The sequence below is a fragment of the Pisolithus orientalis genome (assembly GCF_024613125.1).
Source record: "Pisolithus orientalis strain OTSU chromosome Unknown F5J12scaffold_2, whole genome shotgun sequence".
Lineage (NCBI taxonomy): Eukaryota > Fungi > Basidiomycota > Agaricomycetes > Boletales > Pisolithaceae > Pisolithus > Pisolithus orientalis.
In genome coordinates this window covers 2,168,795-2,194,835 of record NW_026260783.1, presented here as the reverse complement: position 1 = coordinate 2,194,835, position 26,041 = coordinate 2,168,795, and the positions used below count along the sequence as shown (strand labels likewise).

At 50.6% G+C, this 26,041-nt stretch overlaps 12 protein-coding genes across 12 annotated transcripts; 6 read left to right on the top strand and 6 right to left on the bottom strand.

The window, feature by feature from the left end:
- Nucleotides 1–2,615: 2,615 nt before the first annotated feature.
- On the bottom strand, nucleotides 2,616–4,689 carry F5J12DRAFT_947252 (uncharacterized protein; the record flags this gene model as incomplete). Its single annotated transcript, XM_051749756.1, has 3 exons — nucleotides 2,616–3,652; nucleotides 3,706–4,407; nucleotides 4,465–4,689. 3 exons carry the CDS (start codon nucleotides 4,687–4,689, stop codon nucleotides 2,834–2,836), a joined length of 1,746 nt encoding a protein of 581 aa, XP_051605242.1. The 3' UTR covers nucleotides 2,616–2,833.
- Nucleotides 4,690–4,980: 291 nt separating this feature from the next.
- Nucleotides 4,981–8,341, top strand: F5J12DRAFT_204054 (uncharacterized protein). The gene is made up of 6 exons (XM_051738398.1): nucleotides 4,981–5,376; nucleotides 5,438–5,681; nucleotides 5,741–5,877; nucleotides 5,932–6,172; nucleotides 6,233–6,989; nucleotides 7,047–8,341. Exons 1-6 carry the CDS (start codon nucleotides 5,160–5,162, stop codon nucleotides 8,220–8,222), a joined length of 2,772 nt encoding a protein of 923 aa, XP_051605241.1. The 5' UTR covers nucleotides 4,981–5,159; the 3' UTR covers nucleotides 8,223–8,341.
- Nucleotides 8,342–8,459: 118 nt separating this feature from the next.
- On the bottom strand, nucleotides 8,460–11,946 carry F5J12DRAFT_712368 (Vps53-like protein; the record flags this gene model as incomplete). Its single annotated transcript, XM_051740759.1, has 18 exons — nucleotides 8,460–8,834; nucleotides 8,897–8,968; nucleotides 9,022–9,091; nucleotides 9,152–9,222; nucleotides 9,277–9,346; nucleotides 9,401–9,625; nucleotides 9,675–9,757; nucleotides 9,812–9,923; nucleotides 9,971–9,998; nucleotides 10,055–10,312; nucleotides 10,355–10,477; nucleotides 10,537–10,661; nucleotides 10,720–11,022; nucleotides 11,079–11,206; nucleotides 11,267–11,337; nucleotides 11,388–11,538; nucleotides 11,593–11,738; nucleotides 11,793–11,946. The coding sequence occupies 18 exons, from the start codon at nucleotides 11,944–11,946 to the stop codon at nucleotides 8,460–8,462; spliced, it is 2,565 nt and encodes an 854-aa protein (XP_051605240.1).
- A 481-nt stretch (nucleotides 11,947–12,427) lies between these two features.
- Nucleotides 12,428–12,994, top strand: F5J12DRAFT_902897 (yippee-domain-containing protein; the record flags this gene model as incomplete). Its single annotated transcript, XM_051748337.1, has 5 exons — nucleotides 12,428–12,517; nucleotides 12,568–12,623; nucleotides 12,669–12,716; nucleotides 12,777–12,880; nucleotides 12,933–12,994. The coding sequence occupies 5 exons, from the start codon at nucleotides 12,428–12,430 to the stop codon at nucleotides 12,992–12,994; spliced, it is 360 nt and encodes a 119-aa protein (XP_051605239.1).
- Nucleotides 12,995–13,132: 138 nt separating this feature from the next.
- Nucleotides 13,133–13,465, bottom strand: F5J12DRAFT_711870 (uncharacterized protein; the record flags this gene model as incomplete). Its single annotated transcript, XM_051740732.1, has 1 exon — nucleotides 13,133–13,465. A coding segment is annotated over one exon (333 nt), but the record flags the coding sequence as incomplete, so codon positions are not given.
- Nucleotides 13,466–14,049: 584 nt separating this feature from the next.
- Nucleotides 14,050–15,485, top strand: F5J12DRAFT_203900 (uncharacterized protein). The gene is made up of 4 exons (XM_051738396.1): nucleotides 14,050–14,342; nucleotides 14,396–14,588; nucleotides 14,647–15,416; nucleotides 15,472–15,485. Exons 1-3 carry the CDS (start codon nucleotides 14,099–14,101, stop codon nucleotides 15,122–15,124), a joined length of 915 nt encoding a protein of 304 aa, XP_051605237.1. The 5' UTR covers nucleotides 14,050–14,098; the 3' UTR covers nucleotides 15,125–15,416; nucleotides 15,472–15,485.
- F5J12DRAFT_902902 (NADP-dependent oxidoreductase domain-containing protein) lies at nucleotides 15,252–16,365 on the top strand (the record flags this gene model as incomplete). Its single annotated transcript, XM_051748338.1, has 7 exons — nucleotides 15,252–15,292; nucleotides 15,349–15,416; nucleotides 15,472–15,493; nucleotides 15,550–15,630; nucleotides 15,694–15,850; nucleotides 15,897–16,066; nucleotides 16,122–16,365. The coding sequence occupies 7 exons, from the start codon at nucleotides 15,252–15,254 to the stop codon at nucleotides 16,363–16,365; spliced, it is 783 nt and encodes a 260-aa protein (XP_051605236.1).
- Nucleotides 16,366–16,596: 231 nt separating this feature from the next.
- Nucleotides 16,597–17,468, bottom strand: F5J12DRAFT_888152 (uncharacterized protein; the record flags this gene model as incomplete). The annotated part of the gene is made up of 4 exons (XM_051747234.1): nucleotides 16,597–16,752; nucleotides 16,827–17,089; nucleotides 17,150–17,165; nucleotides 17,205–17,468. The coding sequence occupies 4 exons, from the start codon at nucleotides 17,466–17,468 to the stop codon at nucleotides 16,597–16,599; spliced, it is 699 nt and encodes a 232-aa protein (XP_051605235.1).
- A 191-nt stretch (nucleotides 17,469–17,659) lies between these two features.
- F5J12DRAFT_203949 (uncharacterized protein) lies at nucleotides 17,660–19,559 on the bottom strand. Its single transcript, XM_051738397.1, has 5 exons — nucleotides 19,189–19,559; nucleotides 18,490–19,126; nucleotides 18,334–18,431; nucleotides 18,209–18,283; nucleotides 17,660–18,139 (listed from the first exon to the last, which is right to left on the bottom strand). The coding sequence occupies exons 1-5, from the start codon at nucleotides 19,288–19,290 to the stop codon at nucleotides 17,852–17,854; spliced, it is 1,200 nt and encodes a 399-aa protein (XP_051605234.1). The 5' UTR covers nucleotides 19,291–19,559; the 3' UTR covers nucleotides 17,660–17,851.
- Nucleotides 19,560–20,934: 1,375 nt separating this feature from the next.
- Nucleotides 20,935–21,342, top strand: F5J12DRAFT_712988 (kinase phosphorylation protein-domain-containing protein; the record flags this gene model as incomplete). Its single annotated transcript, XM_051740803.1, has 2 exons — nucleotides 20,935–21,018; nucleotides 21,073–21,342. The coding sequence occupies 2 exons, from the start codon at nucleotides 20,935–20,937 to the stop codon at nucleotides 21,340–21,342; spliced, it is 354 nt and encodes a 117-aa protein (XP_051605233.1).
- A 1,447-nt stretch (nucleotides 21,343–22,789) lies between these two features.
- F5J12DRAFT_799643 (uncharacterized protein) lies at nucleotides 22,790–23,906 on the top strand. Its single transcript, XM_051744291.1, has 4 exons — nucleotides 22,790–23,236; nucleotides 23,292–23,373; nucleotides 23,427–23,550; nucleotides 23,607–23,906. Exons 1-4 carry the CDS (start codon nucleotides 22,938–22,940, stop codon nucleotides 23,657–23,659), a joined length of 558 nt encoding a protein of 185 aa, XP_051605232.1. The 5' UTR covers nucleotides 22,790–22,937; the 3' UTR covers nucleotides 23,660–23,906.
- A 739-nt stretch (nucleotides 23,907–24,645) lies between these two features.
- F5J12DRAFT_799640 (uncharacterized protein) lies at nucleotides 24,646–25,442 on the bottom strand. The gene is made up of 2 exons (XM_051744290.1): nucleotides 24,965–25,442; nucleotides 24,646–24,897 (listed from the first exon to the last, which is right to left on the bottom strand). Exons 1-2 carry the CDS (start codon nucleotides 25,436–25,438, stop codon nucleotides 24,823–24,825), a joined length of 549 nt encoding a protein of 182 aa, XP_051605231.1. The 5' UTR covers nucleotides 25,439–25,442; the 3' UTR covers nucleotides 24,646–24,822.
- Nucleotides 25,443–26,041: the final 599 nt, after the last annotated feature.

Sequence of the window (26,041 nt, the reverse complement as noted above, 5' to 3'; positions counted from 1 at the left end):
CTCCCCCCAGTACACAAGCAGGAGCCAAGCAAGGTGTAGCATGGCCAGGACATGTCCCTCCAGCATGCAGATGACCTGTTCAGCAATGCCATTTTGCTGGTGCATATATGGAGTGGAAAGACAGTGAGTGATCCCCTGCAAGTCGAGGGACTTCATGAAGGCATTGCTAAGGAACTCCCCTCCATTATCAGACTGTATTGCCTTGACCTTGGCATTGTACTGCCTTTCCCAGTGAGTCTGAGTCAACTCCCAGGCCTTGAGGGCTTGATCCTTGCTGGCAAGTAGGTGTATGTCTAGAACGTGGGTGTAGTCATCAAGAACAACCATGAAGTACCATTTTCCATGCATGGTCTGGATGGGCATGGGTCCCCCCAAGTCAGTGTGTACAAGCTCGAGAAAAGTAGTCATGTGTTTTGACAAGGGTTTAAATGGTGAGCAAGCATGTTTCCCAACAATACAAGACTCACAGACTGACTCTGGACTGGGGAAGTCTATGCTGACACCTTCAGCTATGGAGGAAAGCTGCCTCATGGCCCTCCCTCCAACATGACCTATCCATGCATGCCACAGGTTGAAGGTTACCAGTACCCAAGTGAAGGCACTGAGGACAGGAGTTGTGGTGAGTGGCAACAGTGCATCAAAGCAGACAAACTGAAGGTCCAGGAAGTGGAGGTTGTTTGACTGTAGGGGCACACTGCCCAAGGGATGTCCATGGTGGGACAGCTTGCAGTGAGCAGGATTGCCTTGGAAATTGCAGCCCAACCCCTGATGAAGCATCCAGCCCACAGAAACAAGGTGTAGCACTGCTTGAGGGGCATGCAGACAGTTGGTGAGATGCACTCAATACCTGTCACTCCTGATGGTCAGAAATGCAAGACACTTGCCATGTCCGGCAGTAGGTAGGCATCCATGATTTGCAGTCTGGACATTCACAGTAGAGTCTGCAACATAGGTGCAGAAGAAGGCATGGTCATGGACAAGGGTGCAGGAATTGCCTGAGTTGAGAAGGCTAGAGGCAGACAACATGGCAAGGCATGCCTGTAGGGTGGGAGAGGGGTATGCCATGTCATCACTGTCAGTGAGTTCAGTGATAACTGCACAGGTAAGGTCTCCAGGGTGAGCATCCCAGGGGGAAGGGGGGCTGACTGCAGCAGCAGCCATGGGAGTGGTCTGAGCAGGTTGAGTAGTGGGCTGAGTAGCAGGTGAGGGTGTAGGGACTGCTGCCACCACTGTGGTAGGCTTGGTGGAATCTTTATTGTCACCTTTACCTTTTCACCATGCAGGTCGCTGACTAGCCGTTCCACCTCCAGGCTTGAAACAATGCACCTGATCATGATTGCTGGCCCTGCATACAAGACCATCTCCAAGAGGCATGTCACAGTAAGTGCCAGAAGGATTGTTGCATGTCCTGCAAAGACCTGTGGCTGGGTTTACATTGGGTGGACCAACCAGAGGTGAGGCTGTTGCCATGTTGACATACTCAGACCCAACTGATGACAAGGAAAGTTGTTGGACAAGACAGTGCACTTCTGCTGCAATCTTGACAGATACACTCTCAAATGTAGTTGAACCTGTGGACAGTGCAGCAGAGACAGAAGAGCCTGCTTGGGAAGCAGAAGTTGTGGATGCTGTAGGAGCAGGGGTCTTAGTTGAGCAAGAGGTCTGTAGGAAGAGGTGAAAAGACAGCCAGGTGCTGGTGTCCAGAAGACCTTCTATAAGGTGAAAAATGGCCTCCTCATCAGAGTAGGATGCCCCCATGCAAATGAGGTCCTGTTGGGCAGCTGAATGTTCTGACAGGTACCAGGCTGCATCACCAGCATCTTTCATTTGCAGGTGCAGAATCTTTGCATGAACAAGATGACAGGAGCCAACAACAATGTGGTCAAAATTGTCATGAAGAGCCTTCCAGATGTCACAAGTAGTAGTGGACTGCTCTTGGGGAATGAGACATAAGATGGCTGGCAATAAATGATGGCATAGGATGTCCTTAGCTACAGCATCATCTTTGGACCACCCAAGAATGGCCTTTTTTTCAGCATCAGTGATTTTGGTCAGGTTTTCAGCCTGTGGTTGCTCAGAAGCAAACTCAACAGGGTCTAAAGGGTCTGTGCTGTCACTAACATGACTATATGCACCCTCATGATCTAAAGCCAGGAGTATCTGAGTCTTCCAGGTGAAGAAGGTCAAGGCATCAGTGAGCTCAGGGATATGATCAAGTTTGCCCATGATGAGCACCAGGGATAACATGAATATGCAGTAAAGATAGGTATATGCAGTATATGCACCATGTATGCAGAATGTACAATCATGTCATTCTCAGTTGGTTTGAAGAGGGCTCATAACCTGTAGAGAAACCGACCAGACATGCTCAGCATTGTAGACACAACAGCTATGATTAACTCTACCTGACCAGACACACTACGAGAATGAGTATGTAGACAGGTCCTCAGGGGCTATTGTACTCACCTCAGTGTTGTAGACACAACAGCTGAGGTGCAAAGCAACGCAAACAAACCTACAAGTACAGACGCGCGTAGCCACGTGACCGTTAGTTTTATGCCCTCAGCTTTTGGGGAATGGTGCCGATTATCCTTATCTACGACTCTGTTCAGATCCGGTATTTTACTGGGCAGTGGGTTCAGCAGCATCGAAAACGACCTGTGGATTCTAACATACTTGTTTCGGAGTCAAGAAGTTGAAGGAAATGAGGCACTAGACAGGATCATGCATGACTTGTCCATTATGCATGGGTGGTCCAATGATAGTATGTAGTTCACAGCTATGTAGTCAACCTAGGCCTCGTGAACGAAAGCATAAACGCAACATATTGTCTTCAAATTTCCGATAGGATGCGAACTAAAATATCTTTCACTGTATCCCTCTTCCACACTAAGTCTCCGTCTTTGGCACCAGCAGGCTGGGACATATCACCACAAACCACGCTGCTGAGGACCTCGTCGAATGGTGAGTCCCTTACCCTCACACGATGAGACACTACTCTGGGAAACATTCGCGCGATATTGGCCTCCGAGACGTCTAATTCCAACGCGTCTTCTTGTATAAGAACACCTGGTGAGCTCTGTCCCACGCTTGGAGCTGGGGACGGCTGGCGAATCTGTGGGACGTAGACAGAATCCAGCAGTGCATCAGAAGACACACTCGCACTGGACTGAGAAGCAGGATAACTTCGCCGAATCGAACATGTCTCACTGGCTGGGGGTGCACCGTGAGCTGCTTCCACAATAAACTCGGCACCAGTAGGATCAATGCCAAGTACACGGGATGCACGGATGAGTGCTTCGGCATCCTGCCGTGCACGTACAGTGAGTAACGTCCCATCCAAAGAGCCGAAGTGGCGAGTTGCGGTAAAAAGATCTGCCAGGTACGTATCCAGTGGTGGTCCCACGTAAGTGTGATTCGCACAAAGGCCTTTCAAACGACGGAGAAAAGATGAAGAGACTGGTGGCGGTCCAGGAAGGGCTGTGGGAGGTAACATTGGACCCGACGGAGACATGAACAAGGCCGCGGATGCTCCAGAGGTGGACGGTGATGGTAGCGCTGGCGACTGAGTCGAAGACAGACGAAATTGTCTCATAGCCAGACGGGTGTGCTGGCCAACGCTCACTGGAGAGCTCATTGCAAATTTGTCTAGCTGACCAAAGAAATGTTTTGAAATGCGCCCCGTCCGTATCAGAGGGAACATACCAGGCTCTTGTAAATGGGCGGTCTCTCTCGAGCATCGAGCCGACATACGTATATTAAGATAAAATTCTCGGGCAGATCAAATGTCTGATCGGTCTCTGGACTCCCGTCCGTTGGAAAAACAAGCTGTCCGACTGCAAGTGTACGAAGAATGGCTTTCTGGGCTTGGAGACTCGCATGCTCAAGGCCAGATACAACGATTGCGGCGGGTACACCGAAGTTGTCCGTGCTAGCATGCAATGATTTTTCTGGATGCGGCCTCCCATCGGAACCAACAGTTGGGATGGATGGTTCAGTTTTCACGCTAAAAGAATGAAGACAGGGTCGTTTGAGATTGGCAATGGGTATTGTCAATACATTGTGGGGTTCAAGGTCCGGATTCCTCTGTCGTGGAGCGGAAGTTGATAGTCGCGAGTTACCCGGGTATGACGCAGAGCGAGAGAAGGAATCGGTCCTACTATGACACACGTTGGTTGTAGCTTGCATCACGATGGGTTGCTTTCCACTAGAATTGCGCGAACTGGACATACGTCGATGTCTCTCTCGATTTTTGCGAGATGAAACAGCGCCAGCAGTGACCGCCGAAGGAAGGAATAAGGACTGTAGAATCTGGTATGGCATTTGGTCGCCTGCATCGGCGCGATATTTAATTTTGTGAACGTTGTAGCCAAATACTGAGCCAAGGGCCTGGAGGGGCGATGAAGGCTTAGGCACAACAAGAACAGGATGCCAGTGTCTCAGGAAAATGTACTATAGACTTACTAGGGTTGTCAGCCTTGCGATGAGGTCGATGTCCTCGTCACGGGTGCGGAGGATGAGATTTCTATCTCCGGACGTGATGCAAAGTAGCAAGACCTGTATTATTACAGGCTCCAGGGGAAGACCTGGCAGCGCGGCACGCACATGTGCCAATAGAGAGGGCAGGAAAAACCGTGTCCCTGGTTTGGGTGAGGGGTCGATGGATTCCGTTAAAATTGGGGAAACCATTCCACGTAAAAGACCCGTCCACCTGTCTGAGAAGTTAGAACCACGGGTAAGTATGGTTAGTTGTCTAGTTTACATGGTCCAACCTGACAACGCTGCACCGGTTGGTGGTTGATGGTAACTAAAGCGTGGCAAGCATACGTGGTTCGGAAGAACGTCAGATAACCTAATCGAGGTCATACACATTTGCAAAACTGCAGTCGGCTGCCAAGGCCCCAACGACGATCCTGTGCAACTTCCCTGGTCTTGCTAATGGGTCAGCCTAGTCAGAAGGCATCTAGCCTTTCCTGCCCTTTTTTTTGTTTATTTTTGAGCATTCCTAAATTCTCCGTTTCGGCGCCGCTTACACCCTCGAGGCTTCTGTAGCCGGGTTCCCGGGCGTCTCATGTAGTCTCGTTCTCGGCGCCATTCCACTCGTTTGCCCTTTTTCCTCTTCCCTGCTCTCGTAGCCGCATCTCTCCAGGGCTGGATGAATGGCAGGCAATCTCTCCACCTTATCGATCGGCAATGAGTCCCCCGAAGTGGCATACTTTCCCTCCGTAAACCTCGAACCCAGCGAAAATATCACTGCTGGATGGCAACTGCAGTATACGGGCTCGGGGGTCGCCAACTCACCTGATCAAGTCGGTGAAGGCACCAGCTATCACTACACCAACCTCAATGGTGCAAGCTTCTTGATTCTGTGGAACGGTATGTGCTCACCCTTCGACACATAATGTACAATGCAATCCATCATCGGATCGGTCAATAGGCACAGGTATTGATCTTATGGGAACAGCCAGTAATGCATCATACTTGATCGCCTTGGACGGACATACCCTTCCGTCTGCCTCCTACAATGCAACGGACACCCTCCTTGCTTCCCTGAATGACCTGGAATACACAAACCACACACTGTTACTTACGACTGCCATAACGAACTCAAATACAGCTAACGCGTACTTGACTTTCACCGAAGCCACTATATCATACGCTCCTCCCGCGTCAGCTGCAAAGTGAGTTCCATCAGTGATGAATCTGACACCGCCTCATCGATGGGATGTCCAACCGGTAGCACCACAGCCACCCCATATACCGTAAATGATACGGATATCGCCTTCATGGGCCGCTGGAGCTACGTTACGGATGACACGGGATCTCCGATGCACGTCTCAACCACTGTCGGTGACCGCGCCCAGGCATCCTTTATAGGCAGGTCTCGACCTAGTGGCGTATGTACCAACTAACACTGCCCCCAATCCACAGGTTCTGCGCTCACAGTCTATGGCTTAGTCTCATCGTTCTCAGGACGATACTCCGTAATTGTCGATAACGTCACTACCACCATGTCCGCTCAATCCTCATATAACAATTCAAATACCTTGTTGTTTTTTGCCACGGACCTTTCCCAGGAGGCTCACCTGCTGACCATCGTCAACGAGGAGAACTCCACGCTCGCGATCAGAGTAGGCGGTGTCAATGTCACTACGTACGGAGGCAACACAAGGTGTGTTACTCCTTTCTTTTGCGCGGGGACGATGTTGACGTACCACAGCATGACTCTCAGCTCGTCCAGTAGCGCCTCTACTCCAGCTGGGACAATAGCTGCTGCTGTACTGGCTGGAGCCTTGGTCGTGCTCCTTTCTGTAATCTTTTATCGCTTCTGTATCAAACGTCGAAAATCCAGTCGTACAGGCAGATTACTCTCCGTAACCCGCCGGAACAACACTCGGGACGAAAAGAAATATCAGGACCCTCGATCAGTTTCTGACGTCAGTCCATCAGCTGGCGAGGAAGATCTGGAGTCAAATAGTCTCAGTGCCAGCAAAGGCTACGGTATTGGGCTTGGTCTACGACGCGGGTTCTCGTTTATGTTCCGCAAGGCAAAACAGAAAAGCAATTCGAGCAGCAAGTCAAGTGGCCCGTCAAGGCCCGAGATGCATCCTATGACCGTACAATACGACCTCGACGACAAACGACTGTCTCTAAGCACCCTCGCTGCCGAATTACCGGTCCTTTCCTATGTCCCTGAATCAGAAAAATTGGCCCCCGGGTGGACGAATCCCGCTACACGCACTTCCTTCGCCATTGACGCTCACAAACGCAGGAGCCTACTTCCTGAACTGCGCGTGGAGGAAGTGGACGACAGTGGTGAAGATGATGCCAAAACTTTAACATCGACACAAGGAGAGGCAATCGCGGCTACACTTTGTTTGAGTCCAAGAACCTCAGAAGCCCCAGCCACATTCCATCGTCCGCTTGGTAGCGAAGATGTTGACAACAGGCAAACTCGAATGCTTGGCAGAGATGGTCACCCTCTCCAGGTGCGAGAAACCAGCCCGTTTAGGCTAGACGTTGGTGCTATTTTCACCTCACTCAAGGGAAAGCGCGATTCCAGAAGTACCTCCGGAAGCATGGGCAGCAGTTTGTCGAAAGTACGCGCCAAACTTTACCGAAAAGCTCACAAAGACGACGGCAAGCAAAGCCCTCATGCCTGTCCAACAGAGTCGCCGACGAGCTCCTCTGGACCGGAATCCGTGCCTGTAGTGATGCATAAATCGGGTTCAGAGGCCCCTCCCAGTGACGTTGCTCCTGTATCTGGAACTTACTCATTCCTTGACTTCACGTCATCCCATCCCTCCATTCGTAGCCAAACCAAGAGCAATACCATTAGGACAGTAAGCTCGGCACCTGCAGAAAACGGTCATGAACGGGATATCGCTGGGAGGAATGGTGGTAGATCAATCCCCGTATTGAGGGTGGAACACAATAGGACCGACGTCACGCTCCAGCCCACCCCCGACGCACCGTCTACCCCACCGGACAATTCTGATATTGCATCACCTTCGGACAACTCCAATGGACATTCTTGTCCTTCTTTCCCGACTACGAACACCCAGGGCTCCGCACCATTTCCGTTTCCCGTTGCAATTCCCCCGTCGGTTCACATGCCCCACCCCTTCAATGCCATTTCCCTGGAGCAGAGTCCATCACCCACCAGTACCTCCTTATCTCCCGGTGTCGCTAATGAACCACGAACACATGCGGATGTTTCGTCGGGTGCACCGAGTAGCGATCCTCATTCCCCTACGGAGAGTCTCCCGCTTTCTGTGTCTGATATCTACTTCCGGCACAGTTTCTCAGATTCTAATCCGCTTGACTCTCGGCGCACCAGTGCAAATTCTGGCCTTCCTCCTCATCCTCCTCTTCCTCACCGTGAAGATTCAGACACTGTGCCACCGTTGCCCGCACCACCTCCCCCATATATAGTTCAGCGTGTGCTTGGCATGACGCCAGTCAATGTTCCCCCCAGTGTGCGGCTTGCAAGGCGACAGTCTCCTTCCTTAGCCACGATCCCCGCGTCGCACGCCCACACCGCTCCAAGGCGCCCAGGGACTGCACCCTCATCAGCAACTACTCTTCGCCCAACCTTCCGTATAAGCAATCTCCAGGGCCCAAGGCCAAGACCGTCAACATCAGGGGCGCCTACCAGGTCCAGCTCTGTTCCTCAACTGCCTTTGCAAGGCGGACGGGCGGCCATGAGAGGTCCGAGGTAGCGTACTAGTAAATTACGAAATTATTTTCTTGGACACCGTGGATTCTATAGGTGGTCGTCATGTCGCTTTGCTACTCATCTTTTACCCTGGCAATTTACCCACTGGTCTAGCCATTCATGGTGGCATTCGTACCGCACGCGTTCTGAGGGATTGTCCGATTATCCTCTGTCCACCACCCACTCGAGGTGCCCATTTCAAGAAAAGTGAAAGAGGAAGAATAACGAAACGTGTAGGCGTCTATGTTGGCTGCGTGTCTCTACGCAGTCCAAAGCTCACGAACCGCCTGATATCCGAAAACACCTCACGCTTCTGGCTGGGTTCGCTTCCCCTCCCTGCAGTACCCTCGGTGCTCAACCCGGTCGGCGGCCCACTCGAAGGTGAAGAATTAAGCACCCCGAGGCCCCCATCCGATCCACCAGACGGTGTCATGACAAGTGGGAGCGCAACACGGCTCGCAGCTGGACTGCCGAATGTGACGGTGGGCGGCGGGTCCATGTCAAGCGAGCTCAAGAATGATGTGCCGTTCAGTTCTGTCTTGGTGCTTGCAATCGTGACAAAAGTGTCAAGAAGGCTGTTCTGCTCCAACTTCGGCGTGCCTTTCAGGTCAAGAATCTACAATATTGACAAAATGGCCCATCAGCGAGTGATTCCCGATTCTTGCACATGCGCCGTACCTTTTGGAAGTTTGAGAATGATGCATCGCCAATAAGTAACGTGTAATTGAGAATAAAGCCTTCTGGGGGATCCTAAGCTGTTTCATCAATCGTCGTTCCTGAATCAAGAGCGCTCCAATACGCACTACGGGTGTGACAATGACTTTTAGCAGTGCCTCAAGTCTAGTGGTAATTTTGGTCAAGCTCCTTGTGTAGCTGTGTCCAAGGGGAGGTACCATGATCATCCGTGCCACCGCCGGTCGGAAAACAACATACCCGGAAGTAGATAGAGCTTCACTCGGCAATTTCAGTAGGCAAGACTTCACGACACCGAGGTCAATCAGAAGCTGTGAGAATATAAGCATCGGATGATACATGCAACCATCGTTGATACAAGTTACCTGCTCTGCGCCAATCTCTCTGAGCGGCCGACTCTTGACCAGTGCGTTAGTGAAACGCGTCAGGATGAGGCTATTCTCCCGATTAGAGAAAAGAGCTTTCGTATCATCAAAACAGCACGCTGACCTGCATGCTTTATCAAGGAAGTTCCGCACAAACTTTTTCTGTTCAACAAGGTGTTTAATCTGATCGACCACTAGTTCAATGACTTTGACAAGGTCGTCGACGTAAGCCGAGTGTCCAGAGACCTGACTTGTCATACTCCAATTGACTCGCGACAAGGTAGCAAAAGCGCCCTCACAAGCCGTTTCAAGTTCACGCAACTGGCAATTAATTGCCCCGGATATAACGCTTCAAATGCTCAGACAAAAAAAGCAAATGCGGCGTTTGCATAGCGCACCTCATGAAAAGATCGCGTTCAGTCTGTAACGTAACCCTCTCCTTGAATCTTTCGGCAAGTTTCTCCTTTATCTTATCCTCGAGCTGAGGGCGCGGCTAAGAACCGTTCGAGCACTCGCATTTGGAATGGGAACGAACCTCTAATGCCGTTCTCTGACAATAGTCCGCTGTATTGACGACCAAACATGTTCGTCGGAGCTCCGCTGCATCAAAGTGGGTATCTAACGATTTCCGCGTGGGCATGTTTGACCTTGGCTATTATGAGAACACAGATAATGAAGGCCAATTCCAAGTTACCTTCTGAGTGCTGGTAAGAGGATATCCTCTGCAAGTAATCATTAAGCATCAATGTACACCCTGATATGGCGGATATGGACGAACCAGCATATATCTTGAGCCATTTCTTTTGAATTCCATACAAATCGAACAAAGCCTGACCAGTCGATAGTTTTGCACACTGTTCTAGACTTTGTGCATAGAAATAAAAGAGTTCTGTAGATGAGGGCATCACAATATGTGTCGGTTCTTCACGATCGTCGGCAGAAAGGGAAACACGTGGCGTCGAGCTAGCTGTTGACGGCCTAGTGACAGTGTCGAGAGAGCCACGACTCTTTGGATTTCGGTGAGGTGCAAGCATGTCTGCAAGCGCCCTGCCTCAGGAGCGCATCAGTAATAGCAAACGGCGCACGAATAATTCCACTTGCTTGTCCTGAGCTTCTACGACTATACCCAGATGGGGTTCGAAAGCGGATGACAATGGTTGTACTGGAGCTGCGGGTGACGAAGCCGTGCTCAATATTTCACCTAGCTGTGCAAATAGTTGTGAAAAAAAAAGCCTTTTCAAAACACGACAGATGGAATACCAACAGGTGCAGCCCACTTCTTCGACATCGCAGATTCAAACTCAGTTGTCTGCTGAAGCGTTTCCAACAATAGCCTAAGTGTCAGCAACGGACCGGCTTTGGATAGCAACGTAGAGAGGTCATCTCTGGCAAATCCCAACCAGACATAAGACAGATGCTGTGTGCCGATTAGTAGAGACCCACCGCGTAATTGCTACGAACTTGGTGAAGAGCCACCAGCCAACCTGCCACTCGACTGGAAATACCCTCCCCGTTTCAGTTTCATGCGAAGTCAGCAGCCTCCTAAACCAAGCGAATCTGCGAGAAATGTTATCGAGGTGGCCTGCCTCGTCATTTGCACGGAAGATACGGCGATACTCTTTGAGCTCTATTGCCACGTAGCGTTCGATTAACTGAGTCCGAACGTCAAGTCCGAGAACGTCAACGACTGCACAAGCATCCGTGATTTGAGAGGCTCTTGTCTGTTTAGCAGGATCCTGCAAGTAGCTAAAACGCGCGTGGGCCTCGATAATATGTCGAAAGAATAAGCGGAATGAACCTACAACACCTCGAATTCGCTGTCCACCTGGCTACGAACTTGCCCTGTGACTTGTTGGATTCGCTTCCACAATCGCGCGATATAGGGCACTGAAGTATAGGACTTGAAGGCGGCAGATATTTCTTTTACAGCCTGTATCGCTCTCGTTCAAGCCCTGAACGTATTGCAAACTGACAGTAGCGAATCACTGACCGCTAGTGTTTGGGCGACCTCGCTATACCGCTTCTCTCTCACTTGGTCCTCTAACTGAGTAAGGGCATTTGCTGCAACGCGAATGGGTCCAAGGTGACGCAATGAGCGGGAGACACCCTACCCAACATTTGCAGCCTCTTGAGGGTCGTCATGCTTGTCGTAAGATTCCTCTTGGCCAAGTCAAGGTTCTGAATATCCTTTGTGATGTTCCGCACGACGGCTTCTGACTCAGAAGCTTTTTCGCGTATACGAGACATCTGACCTAGTATGTCCTTGTAGACATACCTATAAGCCATAAGAAGGCGGAAAAAAGCTGGGAGACACACGGAGATCATCTCTTGAATAAGCTGTATCCTGTTGGGGTCTTGGTCACGTCTAAGTTCCTCCTCGAGCGTATCGATCTCTTGTTGGAGGAGACGTTCATCTTCGGCAAGTCTTCCCTGAACCGCTTCCAGCTGGGTAAGGGAGGCCTCTGAACATGATGCTTGTTAGCATCACCTAAGGAAGACACAACGAGGCGACTCACCATCAGGGAAGAGCTGATTGAGCACATCAACTGGGTTAAACTCATTGGACAGCTCATCCAGAGGATCATTGATGCTGTCAGGATCGAGCTGGAGGACTTTGTGAACAGACTGGATCAACTGCTCAGACAGGTCAACATGGTCACTGTGATCCATCATGCACTTCAGTCCCTGTTTCTCCAGACAATCTGAGAGTGTCATGCTGGACAGTACTGATTACTCTACATTTCAAGGCTCTAAAGCACTGACCCATACACTACTCTGTAAGCCGCCTTCAACATTATTATTCTCAACAAATCACACGAGGTCTGAGATTCGAGAGCAAAAACATTTATTAACAGATACTAGCACTAAGATGTTCTACATAAAATATCCCAATCGAAGGGAATTTTCCAAAAATTGCTGAAAGCCGAAGCTAACAGACGGGTTCGGATGTGTAATTTGCAATCAGCAAAAGACTGTGCCTCGGTAAAGACCTCACTGGCGACAGTACATGCCCGAGCACAAGAGATAGGGGAACAAACACTGCCCTCTTTGCTGTTTATATACGTGTGTGACCACGCACGGACCAGCGGCTGTGTGGAAACGATGGGGTATCCTTTCTTGGACTGCCAACTTGCCACATTGGGACTCGTTAATGAACCCCTCCACAGACACCAAGAATCAAGTCGTCTCTGTCTTTCAGGACCACCCTAGATTTATTTGTGCAACCTGTTCAGCTGTCCTGGTACATCTCCAGGCCCACTTCCAACATCATTTTATTAAATTATCATCCAGGCCCTCCAGGACGAACTTATCAGCAAGTCTTTCTCGGGTAGGGACGGTCGAGGATAGTACGTCCTGAAGCCCTCTGGGATGACTATTCTCATCGCTGCTAGCTTGATGCACTCCGCCGTCAACGTGAAGCTCGGAGAGAAAGAGGATCGGTCACTCCTGCGAGTATTGTTTGGACCCATACCTGCTCTCGGACTCATTGAATAGCATAGTACGGGCGTTCACACAGTCGCAGATGTATTCTGCGTCGGCTGCAACGATCGCATAGGATGGTATTACCACAAAGCTGCAGATCAGTCTCAGAAATACAAAGAAGGTGCGCAGTTCACGATCACTCGCAATCGCCTCGGCTTTCATCTACGTCACAGGCAAATATCTCCTCGAACGAGAGAAGATGGTAAAAGAAAACAACTGGAAACTCGACAATTGAGGACGTGCAGGTCAACCGCACAGCACGACAAAGTTTGTAGGTTGAGCACACGCTCGCACAATTCACTGATGCATGGTATGACCTTCACCTTGCAAGGGCACTCTCCACGATAGCGCTCCCCCCATTCTCCCAGTCATCCTAACATACCATATACTTGTTACTGTCCCGTCCCAGTCGCTCGTTCCCCGCATCTCCTTCTCTCCCATCAGTCCTGACTTTAGGATATCCCTCCATTTGGGGTAGAGCGAACTTCCACCTCGATACTCTTTCAAACTTGAATCTCATCCGCTTCGCCAGATTATTGAAAGATATATTAAGAGGCGAACCGCACCACTTTACTCTAAGCAAATGCAACCCAGCCGGAGGAAGCTCCAGCTTACATCTGAGAAGTAAACCAACAACATGGGACTCAACTTGAATGCATTGGAAGGCAGGGAGGACGATGACAGGGCCGATCTCGGTGACGAGGTGGTCTACACGGTGTCCAGCAGCCCAATCATTCCCGCTATGGAACCTCCCTAATCTGGGTGGTATCGATGCATTACAGAGAGGATGTTGCCCGCGTTGCGTCTGAAATTTTCCGTCAGGTGCAAAAGTCCGGAGGAAGCTCCAGCGCGTAAGGCATGTACCGATACATGGAACTCATGTCCCTGCACACCGTCAAGGTATGCGGTAGCATGAACGCGAGGCACGAAGGCACAAGGCGCAGCTTGCCGCTGGACAGGTCTGGTGGTACAGTGCACTTGCTCGTAATGCATAACTGTGTCTTTATATTATTAGATTTTTTGCAGTACTAAACGCCAGTTTCTACTGGCCCAACGTTATGCTATGCATTGTGGGCAAATATACTGCACTCCAAACGCGAAATTGACGTTATATGGCTCCGGGCCATGGAACTCGTGGTCAGGGATGGGGTTTCGCGGTTTGCAACTGGTGATGAACGTCATTGGGAGGACAACTTTGCCGTTATAGGATGTAGATCTGACTCTGACAAGGATAACACTAATAGGGGCTATTTGCCTTATTGAATGCAATTGAAAATTTCTTCTGTACACACACGCTTGACCATGACGCGAACCACGAACTTTGGTCGCAAGCGCACATATGTGCAAGCAGGGTTTTCCTCCGGCGAGCCTTCTACGGCATGGGATGGCCACCCCTCGCCAACAGAAGTTCCGGCCACGTCAGAAAGCTCTCCCAAGAAGCGAAGGAAGGCCAAGAAGTCTGCGAAAGATTTCGGTGATGACAGAGCCCATACCGGACCGCAAGAAGACAACGACGAGAGGCCCGCTTCAGTCTGATCACCAAATCCCTAAGCGCAGGTCAACTAAAAACGGGAGAAAGCGGGGCGAAGTATTTTGGTTATCTGCTCGGACCACTGCTGAACAGGTGTAATGTCAGATGCATCTCAGATATCTTCCAATAACCCTATGCATCGCTCGGAGCACCGTCGATTGAAACGCGTGGCTCAGCGGCAGGAGAACACAATTTGCTTCATATGCAGGGAGAAAGGTCACGCTGCGAAAGATTGTACTAAGGCGGTTGTGGACGCGCAGGATAAAGGTGGTAAAAAGGTTGTCGGAATATGCTACCGGTATGCACATACGCTTCCGAACTCCTTCTTTCCCTGTGAACCCTGACGAACCCGTCAGGTGTGGATCTACACGGCACACCCTGTCACGATGTAAGAAGCCGGAAGATCCTCTCAACCCGCTACCCTTTGCATCATGCTTTGTGTGTTCTTTAAAAGGACATCTTGCCTCGTCCTGCCCCAAGAACACTGATAAGGGTATCTACCCGAATGGTGGTTGCTGCAAACTGTGCGGTCAGAAGACCCATCTGGCCAAGGACTGCGAGCTACGGAAACGCGATCAGTCTGGGACAGCAGTAAGCAAGATATTTGGGATTGGGAAGGAGGCAGGTGCAGATGAGGACGACTTCCATGTTTTCAAGCGGAAAAACGCAGAGGTTTCGAATGACGAGAAAGATGAGAACAAGCAGGGAAATCGAGCGGAGGTACAGGCTGGAGTGCATGTCGACAGGCTTAAGAGGAGGCTACCGGGAACCCCAGCGAAGGTTCAAAAAAGTCGTGTACTTTTGAGGTCGTCGAGCGCAGCCCAAAAGATCTGACCCTTTCTTGGGAGGCGCCGTGCTGCTCTTATCAGATTATGCAGTCACTGGCATATTGGTTCACATGTGACGACACACTGGCTGGGACCTGAGTTGTGCTGCTAAGGCTGGTTTATGCAAGACTACCATGAACGCGCTGAAACCCAAAGTTATCTACGGGACTGCATGGTGAGTCGGGGAACACTGAGTAGCACGCTACAGAGGTCATCTCAGAAACTGCAAAGGAAAGGCGAACGCACAACCCAGCTTGTAATGAACGCCTTTCTACAGGGGTTTCGTGCTCTTGACACAGGTCAGTCCACGTCCAATACAGTAGATGTGAACTACAGGACAAACCATCCTCTTAGCATGCCAGCCAAAGCATTACAGGTATCTGATGCTCTCGAGATGCACTCCCTTCCCCACACATAGATCTCACATAATAGGGAGGACCTCGTAGGAGAGGCTTTGGAGAGGCTGCAATACAGACACGGTCTTTTGCGCAAAGAGTACCACATCCAGACCAAGCGAGTACACTAAGTGGAATTATGCGGTCCGGACACTCACGTCTGGTCATTTTTGTGGGCTAGGTTCACGCCGATAGGTGGCCAGGACCTTAACAAGCCTCTCCCTTACAACCCGCGGGACAGCGTCACAGACCAGATTGAATCATCCCTCGCAACTTCTCTGCGCAATCTGCGGACGTCTTATCTCGATTCCTATCTTTTGCACTCGCCTCTGCAGATCGTGGATGCGACACTGGAGGCATGGCAGTGCACTCATCGCTACGCAGGATGCGGGGACCGTACGCAAGATTGGTATCAGCAATGTCTACGACGTTCGTATGCTTATCACGCTGGGACAGCTGAGAAAGGTGCAGGTGGTGCAAAACCGGTGGTACGAGGGCAACAACTGGGATCGCGAAGTTTGGCAGTATTGTAGAGACAACGACATCGAGTACCAGTTGGTTTCTCGCATCTTCCATGTTGCTTTGGCGTACTGATGAAGTCAAACCTAGGTCATTCTGGACGCTGACCGGGTCGCCTAGTCTGCTAGCTCACCCAACAATCCTCGCAGCCGCCGCTAAACTTGACGCTACGCCTGCGCAGATCATTTTCAAGCTTGTGCAACTCCATGACATCATTTCGTTGACTGGAACAAGCAATGAGTTACATATGCAACAAGATCTCGCAGCGGAGCGAATCGCGCTCGAGGGCGTTGAAGAGGAAATCAGGATCGTCACCAAGTTCATTTGGGGTTGATATTGATATGTGTACTGCAAGGCTTTCCATTCCAACATAATCGTAGACGCGGGTGTGCTCTAGCAATCCCAAATGGCTTTTTACGCTCGACTGGCACCGTACATGACCCCAGACTGACGGGGAGGATATCGTAGTTTGAGGCGTTCTATTGACCAGTCCTGCAACCGCTCGTTTTCAAACGGTATTAGCGTGATGGCGAGGTCGTCTGCGAGATACCTCTGATGCAGCCTCTCAGCCCTGATCGCGAAGCGGACATCTCGCAACGTAAGACCGGGAATTCAGTTCAGAGATCCACTGCCCGGACTCTGCTGGCGTGTTACAGTATGCAGCACGGGTGTAAATACTGACGTAGATCCGCGCATAATCACAAGCATAATGGGCATGATGCTGGGAAAAGGACGGGTCCCGAGGCGTTGGCGGTCAGCACACATGCCATTGTTGAGCACTAGGAAAGCACGCACGTTCTCATTCAGTGAAATCTCAGCTAATTCATTGAAGAATTTGAGCGTCGTCTCGAAGTTTTTGAACCGAAAGAGTTTGTCGAGAGTCAATATTTCGACGTCTCGGGCGGCCGCCCTGACACGACCTACGTGCCAATGGCACTGGATGAGAGGGCGGAAGTATGTGTCGATGTCGCTGTGGTTGATGTGCATGGTCTTGCCGAGCGGGATGCGAGGGACTTCCGGGAGGAATTCGTAACTGCTCTGGACAGACGCTGGTTCGGCTGGAATTCAGGACATTGGTTGACAGGGTCTGCGGAACGGTGTGTAGAAAAGTGGCTTACTGCCTGGAGGGAGAGGCTGGACAATACGGTCAGACGACGTAGGACGCTCACATACGGCAAGTGGTTTACCTCTGCTGCGATAGAAGTGCACGCCTGCGGTACCTTCATTCAGATCGAGGGGACGGCCAGCTTCAGGGATCTCTGACGGCAGTGGAGTATTGGGGATGTGCTGGTCCTCCGGAGGTGGAACTTTGTAGACACCATGCAGGACATTTGCTGTGGATGAGGAAGACCTGTTGAGACAGCGCGCTACCCCAAGCCAGGAGGCGTTCCCGGAGAGGATAGGGCATAGTGGACGTATCGCTTTCAACGTCTGCATCGTCGCCGGTGGGAGGATGGTCAGAAAGCCTGAATTACAGTCACCAGAACAGCTCTACAAATGAAGTCACTACAGACGTTCGAGAACTGAGTCGCAAATATGGCAACGACCGCGTCCGAAAGCTCAAGAAATGCTAACTAATAGACGGGGTCTGACAGTAATGAATTGACGACCTCCCACTACAAAGTAACCTACATATATGTATGAAAAGACTTGACGTGATCAGTCATCATAATGAATTATGTACATCGTACATCTTGACAGACGCTGCTAATGAGCGACCAACGCTATACTTTCCAGCTGCAGGGTGACTTTAAAGCGGGTGATTGACTTGCAAAAAACTCACGACATAGGATCATAAACGGAACTTCGCAACAGAGCATTCATACAGCAGACAGCATAGATATATCCCCTACCGCGTCGCCATTTTCCCCTTCTGCGGCTGCTGCTGTCGACGTAGCATTCTGCGTTGGTGAAGCCCCTGCTGCTTCTGCTGAGGTGCCATTTGGTGCGGCCTCTCCACCTTCATTTGCCTTTCTGGCGTCAACTATGGTATGCCATTTCTCTACCAAGGCCTTTGCGCGCGTTCGGAAGTGGAATTCCTCATCTCGGGGCACTTTTTCCGCAGATAATGCAGCAATGTGACGCATGACCTTGCCGATTTTGGAAAACTGCCAGCATGTTCGGGGAGGTAGAGGTTAGGCGCATAACACCGTCGACTCTAGAAATGGGAGACGCACGGAGAGGTAGTCAATGAGGTTTGGATGGTCGTATTTCTCGACAGTTGTGAAAAGTTGATCAAGACCTGGCATTTCCTGGCAAAAATGAGTAACATCAAAGGGGACAGATCCACATTGCGACATACATCGGGTGATGGAAGGCCTTTGCTACCTAAAAGTGCCTTCTGAAGTTTGTGCCGCCACTCCCTGACTTTCCTTGCTTCAGGATCGGACTCCATTTTGACTGATAACACGGACGGTCAAAGAAATCGTCATTTCACTGAAGAAAAAATGATACGTACCATCGACGTCTTCATCCTTGTCCCGCCTCAACTTCTTTGAAGGCGGTGGTGCTGCTTTAGCGCCCGAAGCCACGTCGCCGCCTTCACCCTCAGCGTCTTGGTCACCGTCGTCCTCAGACTCGACCATTTCCTTCGACTTGGTTCCGTTCTTCCTACCTTTCACAGAAGTCTTTTTGTCTGTCTTAGCCTTGGCTTTAGCCTTGGGTTTCGCTGCAGCATCCGAATCTCGCTTGCGCTTCTTTGCCTTGGATAGTTTCTTCTCGTCTTCGTCTTGCTCACTGTCAAGTTGATCGACAGACGCATTGTCTTCTTGTTCCGCAGCAATGAGATCAGCATTCTCTCTTTCCTTTTCCCACTTCTCGGGCTCCAGGGCAATGCGATAGCCTGCTAGGAGGTCGGTGTTTTTCTTGTGTGGTTCACTGATATACGCTTGGATTTCGTGCTCCTTCAGCTTGGAGATATCTTTGGCCACAAGCCAAGCGCTGTTCAAGGAATCTGAGTGATCCGTAATACAAAAAAGGGGCGAGTTGGCATACAAGTCCCCAGCTGGGAAAAATCTGACACAATAAAATGTAGCTTTCTTGCCCGTGGGACGTTCTTTGGAGACAGATGGGGGAACGCTGTCAGGATTCACGACCTGGAGTACAATGAACGCGAATGAGCTGGTTGGAGGGCGCAAGGATAGGTGACGCGACGTACCATTCCCGGCCACGGAGGAAAGCCGCGTACTTTGGCGAGCACGATGTCGCGCTCAGTATATGTAGCCTCTGGTTCCTGATTCTTAGTGGCCTTTTTGCTCATCGTGCACTTGGGCGAGTGGACAGGAGAAGTTGCGGAGCAGTTGTGCAACCGATAAAAGGATGGTTGAGGAACACACGGAGGTTCTGCTCGGCTATTTCCACATGCAGCAACGTTTGCCACGCGGGCCCGTGCGCCAAACGAAACACATCAACAAAATCACGGGATTGATAACCTGGATTTTTTATTAAAAAAAGAAAAAAAGAAAACTGAAAATACCACTCAAAAATAAGATACACACAACTACGACATCACAGTCGTCACAGTCTCGCGCGCATTGCCCCGAATCGCCAGTATCGTTTCCAAAAAAAAAAACAACCAGGCCAACTTTGTTCGTCGAGATAAGATATTTTTTGAATTTGCGTGCCTTGTTTGGTCGAGGATAAGGTATATTCCGAGGACCCGCCATTGATCCCAACGCCCGAGATGATGATGGCAAGAACGCAATCGAATCCAGTCAGACATGCAAGTCTTACTCCCAAGCGCAGTGCACTCACTTGAAATCCTCGGCACACGAATAGTTCTGGTGCAGACCGCCTAGGATGCAACCTCAGCCGACAGTGTGGATCGATATTCTCAGCGCCAGGCGTAAGAGCGTGACGACCAGCTGGGAACCGCGGAGCTTGTCAGAGATAGCATGTCAGGGGGCCCAAGGGAGGGCTTGGGACCGAAGTGAACGCATGGCTGGTGGCATTGGCTTGTTTTGCGAAAGCCGGACTATTCCAGTTTACTCCCAGTTCCGTCGGAAAACAGCTCCCTTGTCTAGGAATATCTGTTCGCGTGTTCTTCCACTTGGTATCTGAGCAATGACCGGTGTCCATGGCGGAGTGAGGGCAAGAATGCTTGCTAACGGTGTAGGTTTGCGTGGAATAGAAGAAAAAAATAATTCGAAAACCTTGTAAATGGACGCGACGCGTTGGTGTTACACGCTCGAAATCAAACTTTGGGCGAATCTTCTGTGCCAGGACTTGCAGCCGATTGGCGCTAACAGTGTGCGGCGGATGGACAAACCCGGTCTGCGTGTGTCAAGCCGTGGCTCGTCCCGCAGGTACGCTCGACTAATTACCTAGGTGGTTTATTGCACGAGAGCTAGCGATCACTCTGGACCATCGTGTAAAGTAACCCTGAACCATTGGTAGTTACCCTATGCATCGGAGCAGAACGTCGCTGATACTGTGTATCCTCCACTCCTGGCACTGCAGCGCTCTCCGTATTTCAACCCAGGGACTCGAGCTACACGTGCTGAAGTATGGCAAATGCCTATATATCTAAGCCAGACCCCTGTTTTGAGTATTCCGATTTCGATGCGAACCCTGGTAACGAACATTTCATGCCGACTTATCCTAGGGGCCGGTAAGTACTAAATAATGCCAAGGTCACACGGAGTCAAAGCGGTTGAACAGCAGATAGCGACAGACAGGCACTACGGTTCGCACAACTTCTTGCCTGGGTAAGCCGAGATTAAATGTTAAATACGAAACGAGTGGCATTGGGATTCAGAGGGGAGATTACCAGAGATGAACGAACTCCGGAAGCGGAGGGTATTAGCCGTCGATATGTTACATAAGCAACTAAGTAGGGTCTCGCTGTGGATGAACAAGCAACGATCACAGAGTACAAGTACCGCAGCTTAGGCTTTCATAGTAAATGTTCGAGCCAGTCCGTGGCGGAACTCGCGGCGGGCAAGCCCAATTCAAGTGGTCTGATGTGGCCGCGGACAAGGACAGAGAAGTGCGTAATCTTCCAACACCTCTTGTAGGACTAATACGCTGAGGCAGCCAATAGCATTATCTCGGACACAGCATCAATGCACCAACGGGGAGATGGCAGAAGAACAAGGACATTCATTGGTATGGCAGGGAAGAATCCCAAACTCAGGCTGAGAGGGACGAAGAGATACGCAAAGTCAAGGAAGCTGAGGCTGAGGCACTCGCTGTGGCGCTGTACGTTCTCCCCCCTGACTCGTTGCCTGGTAGGTATTCACATTCGACAGCGGGTTTTCTCCGACGTCGAATAGTCAACCTTTGGCCTCCTCAGCGAGTGTTCCAAACTTGATTCCAGATGATGAAACAAAACGGGAAGATGAAAGAAAGCGGCGAAAAGCAGAGCGCAAGGAATTGAAGAAAGCGCGGAAGGAGGCAAGGAAGGCGACGCGTAATCAGGATAGGCATCGGGATCGTACCCGTTCCCTGTCGAGGTCGCCGCCGCACCGGAAGCGAGACACCGAGGACAGGTGCACACGCCGGTCTCGCTCACGTTCTCCCGGCGGTGGCGCAAAGCGTGCAGACCGCGTGAGAGATTACGACTCTATCGAACGAGGACACGGTAGAGCACGGGATGGTAGGAGACCGCGGGATCCGAGTGCAGTGCGGCACAGGTCTAGCGCTCGTTAGAGGGATGATTAGGCAGACCGTCCTCTGTTACCAGCATGGCGAGCGTGCCACTATCGCATTACATGTTCATACTTTTGGACACAATCCCCTCACCGCTTGCACCAACAGGTCTTTCCCATTGCACCATCCACCGCGTTACATGCTCTATTCATACGTGATAACGTGCTGCTTAGTGCCTCTTCCAGGGCGTCAGTATGATTTCATTCAACGTTTCCAATGGAACCCCCTTGCCCAGGATGTCCGACGAACCATTATCTCCTGACATCATCACAGCAGATGGAAGTCCACTTTTGACAGATTTATGGCGGCATGTCGCCGCCACTCGAACCAACTATCAATGTGAATGATTCATGGCGCTCGCGTTTCGATGATAGTGGCAAATTAAAACGAAACTTGCGGCATTGATGTCTTCCATCAACTCTCATCTGTGCGTCTTATTCGAACAAGATCAAGGCCGGTGGCGTGCCCTCCACATGTTGGCCCGGCTACCCCCTAAGCCGGGACCCATTAATCTCACAGCTATAGTTTTTACTTTCATGATACTTGCTGCAATCCCGCCCCTAGAAGACCAAATCTACCCATCACAGGAAGCTTTGGCAAAAATGGCGAAGCCGTTGATCGGACTGAAGCTTGATACCAGCGCGATATGTATATTGTGCCAGACCAGCGGACTTGCCTCCATGCCTCATGGCTCTCCACCAGCTGACCTATTGCCTGTCACGCGGCTGCCCAGCAAACCTTGTTCAAACCCTTCGGTTGACTTCAATCGTGCGTGTAGATAGCGCTGTTCTTTGCACGTGGCCCTCGTCACCGATTGGTGATCCCGAGTGAGATTAGAGTTTTACTCAGATGGGCTCTTGCATTGTGCATGGCCATGCATCTTCGCCGGCATATGGAGAAGTTGGTGTAATACCCTCACATTCAGAAGTCGCGGCCATGACTTTCTCGTCTTCCGCAACGTGCTTACCCATTCCGTGTTGATTGCAACTCCAGACCTGGAGACGCGCGGCCACTGATGAAATTCTTTTAGGATAGTGGTTGGTGAGATATTATGCTGGCGCCGTGTGTGACTCGCTGTGTGCCTTGCTTATCCATCGTTGTCTTTGACACCGTTTTTCACCGGGATGCAGTACGTCCGTCCCAGCGCTCCACTCTCGGGACACTCATATAGGAGTCGTACACGGCTAAGGTATCCCCGGACAACTGCAAGAGAGGCGTCGTCGTCAATATCTCCTGTGTCTTGATAACTCGTCAGTCATGGACACCACCACCTATGGCATACCATACATTCTAGAGGATAAAACGGGAGAACTCGCTGGATCCGACTTCATTGACATCAATGATCGGTTACGTTTGCGTCTCCGTTGCACAGCCCAGGTCCAAACACATACAGCGTACATGATTCACAATGTGACTCATGGACACGAACGCGAAGTTTCCCGTGCACTGGTTGCTCTCGCTTTTGGCCCAGACAACTCTATGGGCACGATTACATTCGAATCACGGTCGCCCCTGGCGATGGGCGAGTACCTAAGAAGGGTGTCACCGTTTGCCAGGTCAGCACCCCAGCGGTGATAGGTGACCTGTTTCGATCGCTGACATATTCCCCAGTTCCAGGTCGAGGAAATTCCTGGCATCAGATGGGGAAGAGTATCAATGGAGTTGGCGTGCTACGAAAGGCTATGAATGGACTGTGGGTTCCCACTGGCTATATGGGATACCAGATTCCTGAGACAGCACGTGTAGTGCACTCGTCAGAACCAGCAACTGGTGGCGACATATTCATTGAAGGTGGTCGGGGAACCTGAGTACATTAGCTCCTCGGGGTGCGTGCTGACAATTGACGAAGCGTATCCCCATCTTGCAGTAGGCAAGAGATTTTATTTGCCGATTTACCAGATTGGTTCCAATTGACAGCTCTGCCAGAGATACTTGCCACGTTGACAATTATGAGGCACATAGTGGCTCATAACCTCTGATGAATTATGGGCACACGCCTTGCTGGTGGTAGAACAATATAACCGCATCACCTCATACTGAAGTATACAGTTCCACATTCGACAGCCTTGCTAGATATGTAATACAAATTCTCTCGCACTGTATATTACTTACATCCTCGACTCGTCATCGGAGCAGTCCGGGGGGGGGGCTGTCAACAATGCAAAACCCGCAGTGAAGTCTGAAAAGACTCGTGAGGGTATTATATTTCCCATCCCGACAAGCAGCTGAGGTTGAATGCCGAGATAGGCAGGGATAGCTGGTAAGACCCCCTTGATATATCCTAGCCCCATATGCACAACAAAGTTTAAAGGTTTGAAATTGCTCGGGGGCTTTTCACCTAAAGATTGATTCATCTTCCCAGAGCTTCCCAGCCTGATATGTTTTTCCGAGGTTGTCGCTCTTGCCATTATGCGTCACATCTCGAATCCAGATCCAGATCCCACTTAGGTATCATATCACGGGCAATTCTAGTGTCCCAAGTAGGTTGAAACAAAAGAGACTACGTGTATTATTAGCGAACTTCATTACAAAGGCGTTACAAAGGTATCACCAGGAAACGCAGGGAAAGAAGACTTCCACGAGTTACAGTCTGGAGCGAATTCGCGAAACAGACGTGTCCGACAGCTTACCACGCATAGACGTTTCATGTGTTGTTCGTCTTATCCGAGGCAGTGCGTAGGTCGGGAAACTGTCACCTTGCTGTACGACACGGAAGCCGTCACTGACAATGCTCAGGGCATACAGGGGTCATCAAAAATTCCAACGCAGCACAGATCAGATTCAAACACGTAGCGCGTGGAAAACCGTTGAACCACATATTATAAGTCGTCTTTTCTGGCTTGCAAGACGTGTTGAGTTACGGGTCTGCCTGTGTCAATTGAATGTTCCCAGCAATGCATCATGGTGTTTCGTCCGAAGGTCGGAAGAATTTTCTGCATGGCGCGACGGAGTTTTAGGTTCAACGTCCGCTAAGCCAACTTCTTTGTTCACACCATGGGCAGGTCGGAGAGAACTACAAAGGAAAAATCACGGTCATACGATAAAAATGCAAATTTTGCTTAGGTAAAAAAAAAGCGACCTCATTGAGATAACTAGCAACGCCTGAATTGGGCGCGGGGAACGAATGCATATATGAGGGTACTCAATCTCTCCAAGAGCGTGACACAGCACCAGCGTCATGAATGATAAAACTTTCTGGGGAACGAGGTTCAACAACCTCCACGGAGCCAAGTGTCAGATCACACGGCGAAGGGACGAATCACTGATCACCTAAGAAGGCTTACCTCTTGACGTTGTAGGTCCTCAGGAAGCGAAGGTTGTGGATGAATCGGACTTGGCCGGTTGCCTTCACTGGCGGGTGGGTGGGTTTCGTTTGCTAATGCCGGTGGCGAGCTACCATCTTGTTCAGAAAAACCGGATCTTTCGGGTTGCTCGCCACGAGACAAAGCACATCCCTGGTCGTTTGTCGGCCCATGGCTGCCGGTGGGTCTCTCCGCTTTGACTAGTCTCATGTTCAAGATTGCAGGAAGGCGGTTACCATTTGTGGCTAGGACTGGAGAGGAAAACAGATCTTCTTGATCAGGATGGATAGATACACTAGAGTGAGACTTTTTAAGGGAGGGTCGGGGCGAAAGGGAAGCACGGCTGCCGCTGCCATATGTTCCCCCTGAGACGTTGCGCGATGACCGGGAAGGAGAGGGCTCGTCCAGATGCTGATTGTGAAGGTTGAACGGAAACTGCGCATTTACATTCACCATTTTCCTATTTAGAGGGCTATGTATTTAGGCGGAATGGTTGACAGGGTTAATCATGGGCAACGCGTACGTTTCCTTTGATTTGAGGACTGAACCAAGTCTGTCCTTGAGCTTTTGGTGGTCCACGACACGAGGCTGGGCTCTGTTTTTTTGGGGGGACAAAGGTCACTCAGAAGTACAAACGGGGATGAAAGAGGTAGCTTGCATTTGTATGTCTTCGGTCGCCGGGATGATAGGTGTGCGTTCATTGGGAATGCTCTAAAAATTGAACAGTTGGCCCTCCGAATGGGGAGTAAAGTAAGGAGATACCTCTGGATCATGCTGACGTCTCCGTCTCCTGCAGCAAGAGAGCAGCCACGAAAACATGAGATGCTGCCTGCTGACGACGGGGAACGCAGTGCCAGAGGCTTGGAAGACGGAGTATTCCAGAAAAGGAAGTTTCGTGGTCACAAGTTGTACATTTGGGCCCAAAGCCGTAGGTAACATGACATGCATGGCAAGTGGCTAAATTATAGTGCTTGCTGGCAGTCGTTGGATTCCACACACCACACATCAGACAGGAGTCAGTCCATTAGTGGGTCACATGGATGTACAGGATGGGGAAAG

What these genes read in the sequence shown, in the direction of transcription:
- F5J12DRAFT_204054 (XM_051738398.1), top strand. Translation starts at nt 5,160, where the DNA reads ATGGCAGGCAATCTCTCCACCTTATCGATCGGCAATGAGTCCCCCGAA. An exon ending in CCTCCCGCGTCAGCTGCAAA is followed by an intron (nt 5,682 to 5,740) that starts GTGAGTTCCATC and finishes TCCAACCGGTAG; the next exon opens with CACCACAGCCACCCCATATA. An exon ending in CGCCCAGGCATCCTTTATAG is followed by an intron (nt 5,878 to 5,931) that starts GCAGGTCTCGAC and finishes CCCAATCCACAG; the next exon opens with GTTCTGCGCTCACAGTCTAT.
- F5J12DRAFT_203900 (XM_051738396.1), top strand. Translation starts at nt 14,099, where the DNA reads ATGTGCAAGCAGGGTTTTCCTCCGGCGAGCCTTCTACGGCATGGGATG. An exon ending in TAAAAACGGGAGAAAGCGGG is followed by an intron (nt 14,343 to 14,395) that starts GCGAAGTATTTT and finishes GTGTAATGTCAG; the next exon opens with ATGCATCTCAGATATCTTCC. An exon ending in GTTGTCGGAATATGCTACCG is followed by an intron (nt 14,589 to 14,646) that starts GTATGCACATAC and finishes CGAACCCGTCAG; the next exon opens with GTGTGGATCTACACGGCACA.
- F5J12DRAFT_203949 (XM_051738397.1), bottom strand. Translation starts at nt 19,290, where the DNA reads ATGAGCAAAAAGGCCACTAAGAATCAGGAACCAGAGGCTACATATACT. An exon ending in CAAGGATGAAGACGTCGATG is followed by an intron (nt 18,432 to 18,489) that starts GTACGTATCATT and finishes CCGTGTTATCAG; the next exon opens with TCAAAATGGAGTCCGATCCT. An exon ending in AAGGCCTTCCATCACCCGAT is followed by an intron (nt 18,284 to 18,333) that starts GTATGTCGCAAT and finishes CATTTTTGCCAG; the next exon opens with GAAATGCCAGGTCTTGATCA.
- F5J12DRAFT_799643 (XM_051744291.1), top strand. Translation starts at nt 22,938, where the DNA reads ATGGACACCACCACCTATGGCATACCATACATTCTAGAGGATAAAACG. An exon ending in AGGGTGTCACCGTTTGCCAG is followed by an intron (nt 23,237 to 23,291) that starts GTCAGCACCCCA and finishes CATATTCCCCAG; the next exon opens with TTCCAGGTCGAGGAAATTCC. An exon ending in CGAAAGGCTATGAATGGACT is followed by an intron (nt 23,374 to 23,426) that starts GTGGGTTCCCAC and finishes CAGCACGTGTAG; the next exon opens with TGCACTCGTCAGAACCAGCA.
- F5J12DRAFT_799640 (XM_051744290.1), bottom strand. Translation starts at nt 25,438, where the DNA reads ATGGTGAATGTAAATGCGCAGTTTCCGTTCAACCTTCACAATCAGCAT. An exon ending in AGGACCTACAACGTCAAGAG is followed by an intron (nt 24,898 to 24,964) that starts GTAAGCCTTCTT and finishes GGCTCCGTGGAG; the next exon opens with GTTGTTGAACCTCGTTCCCC.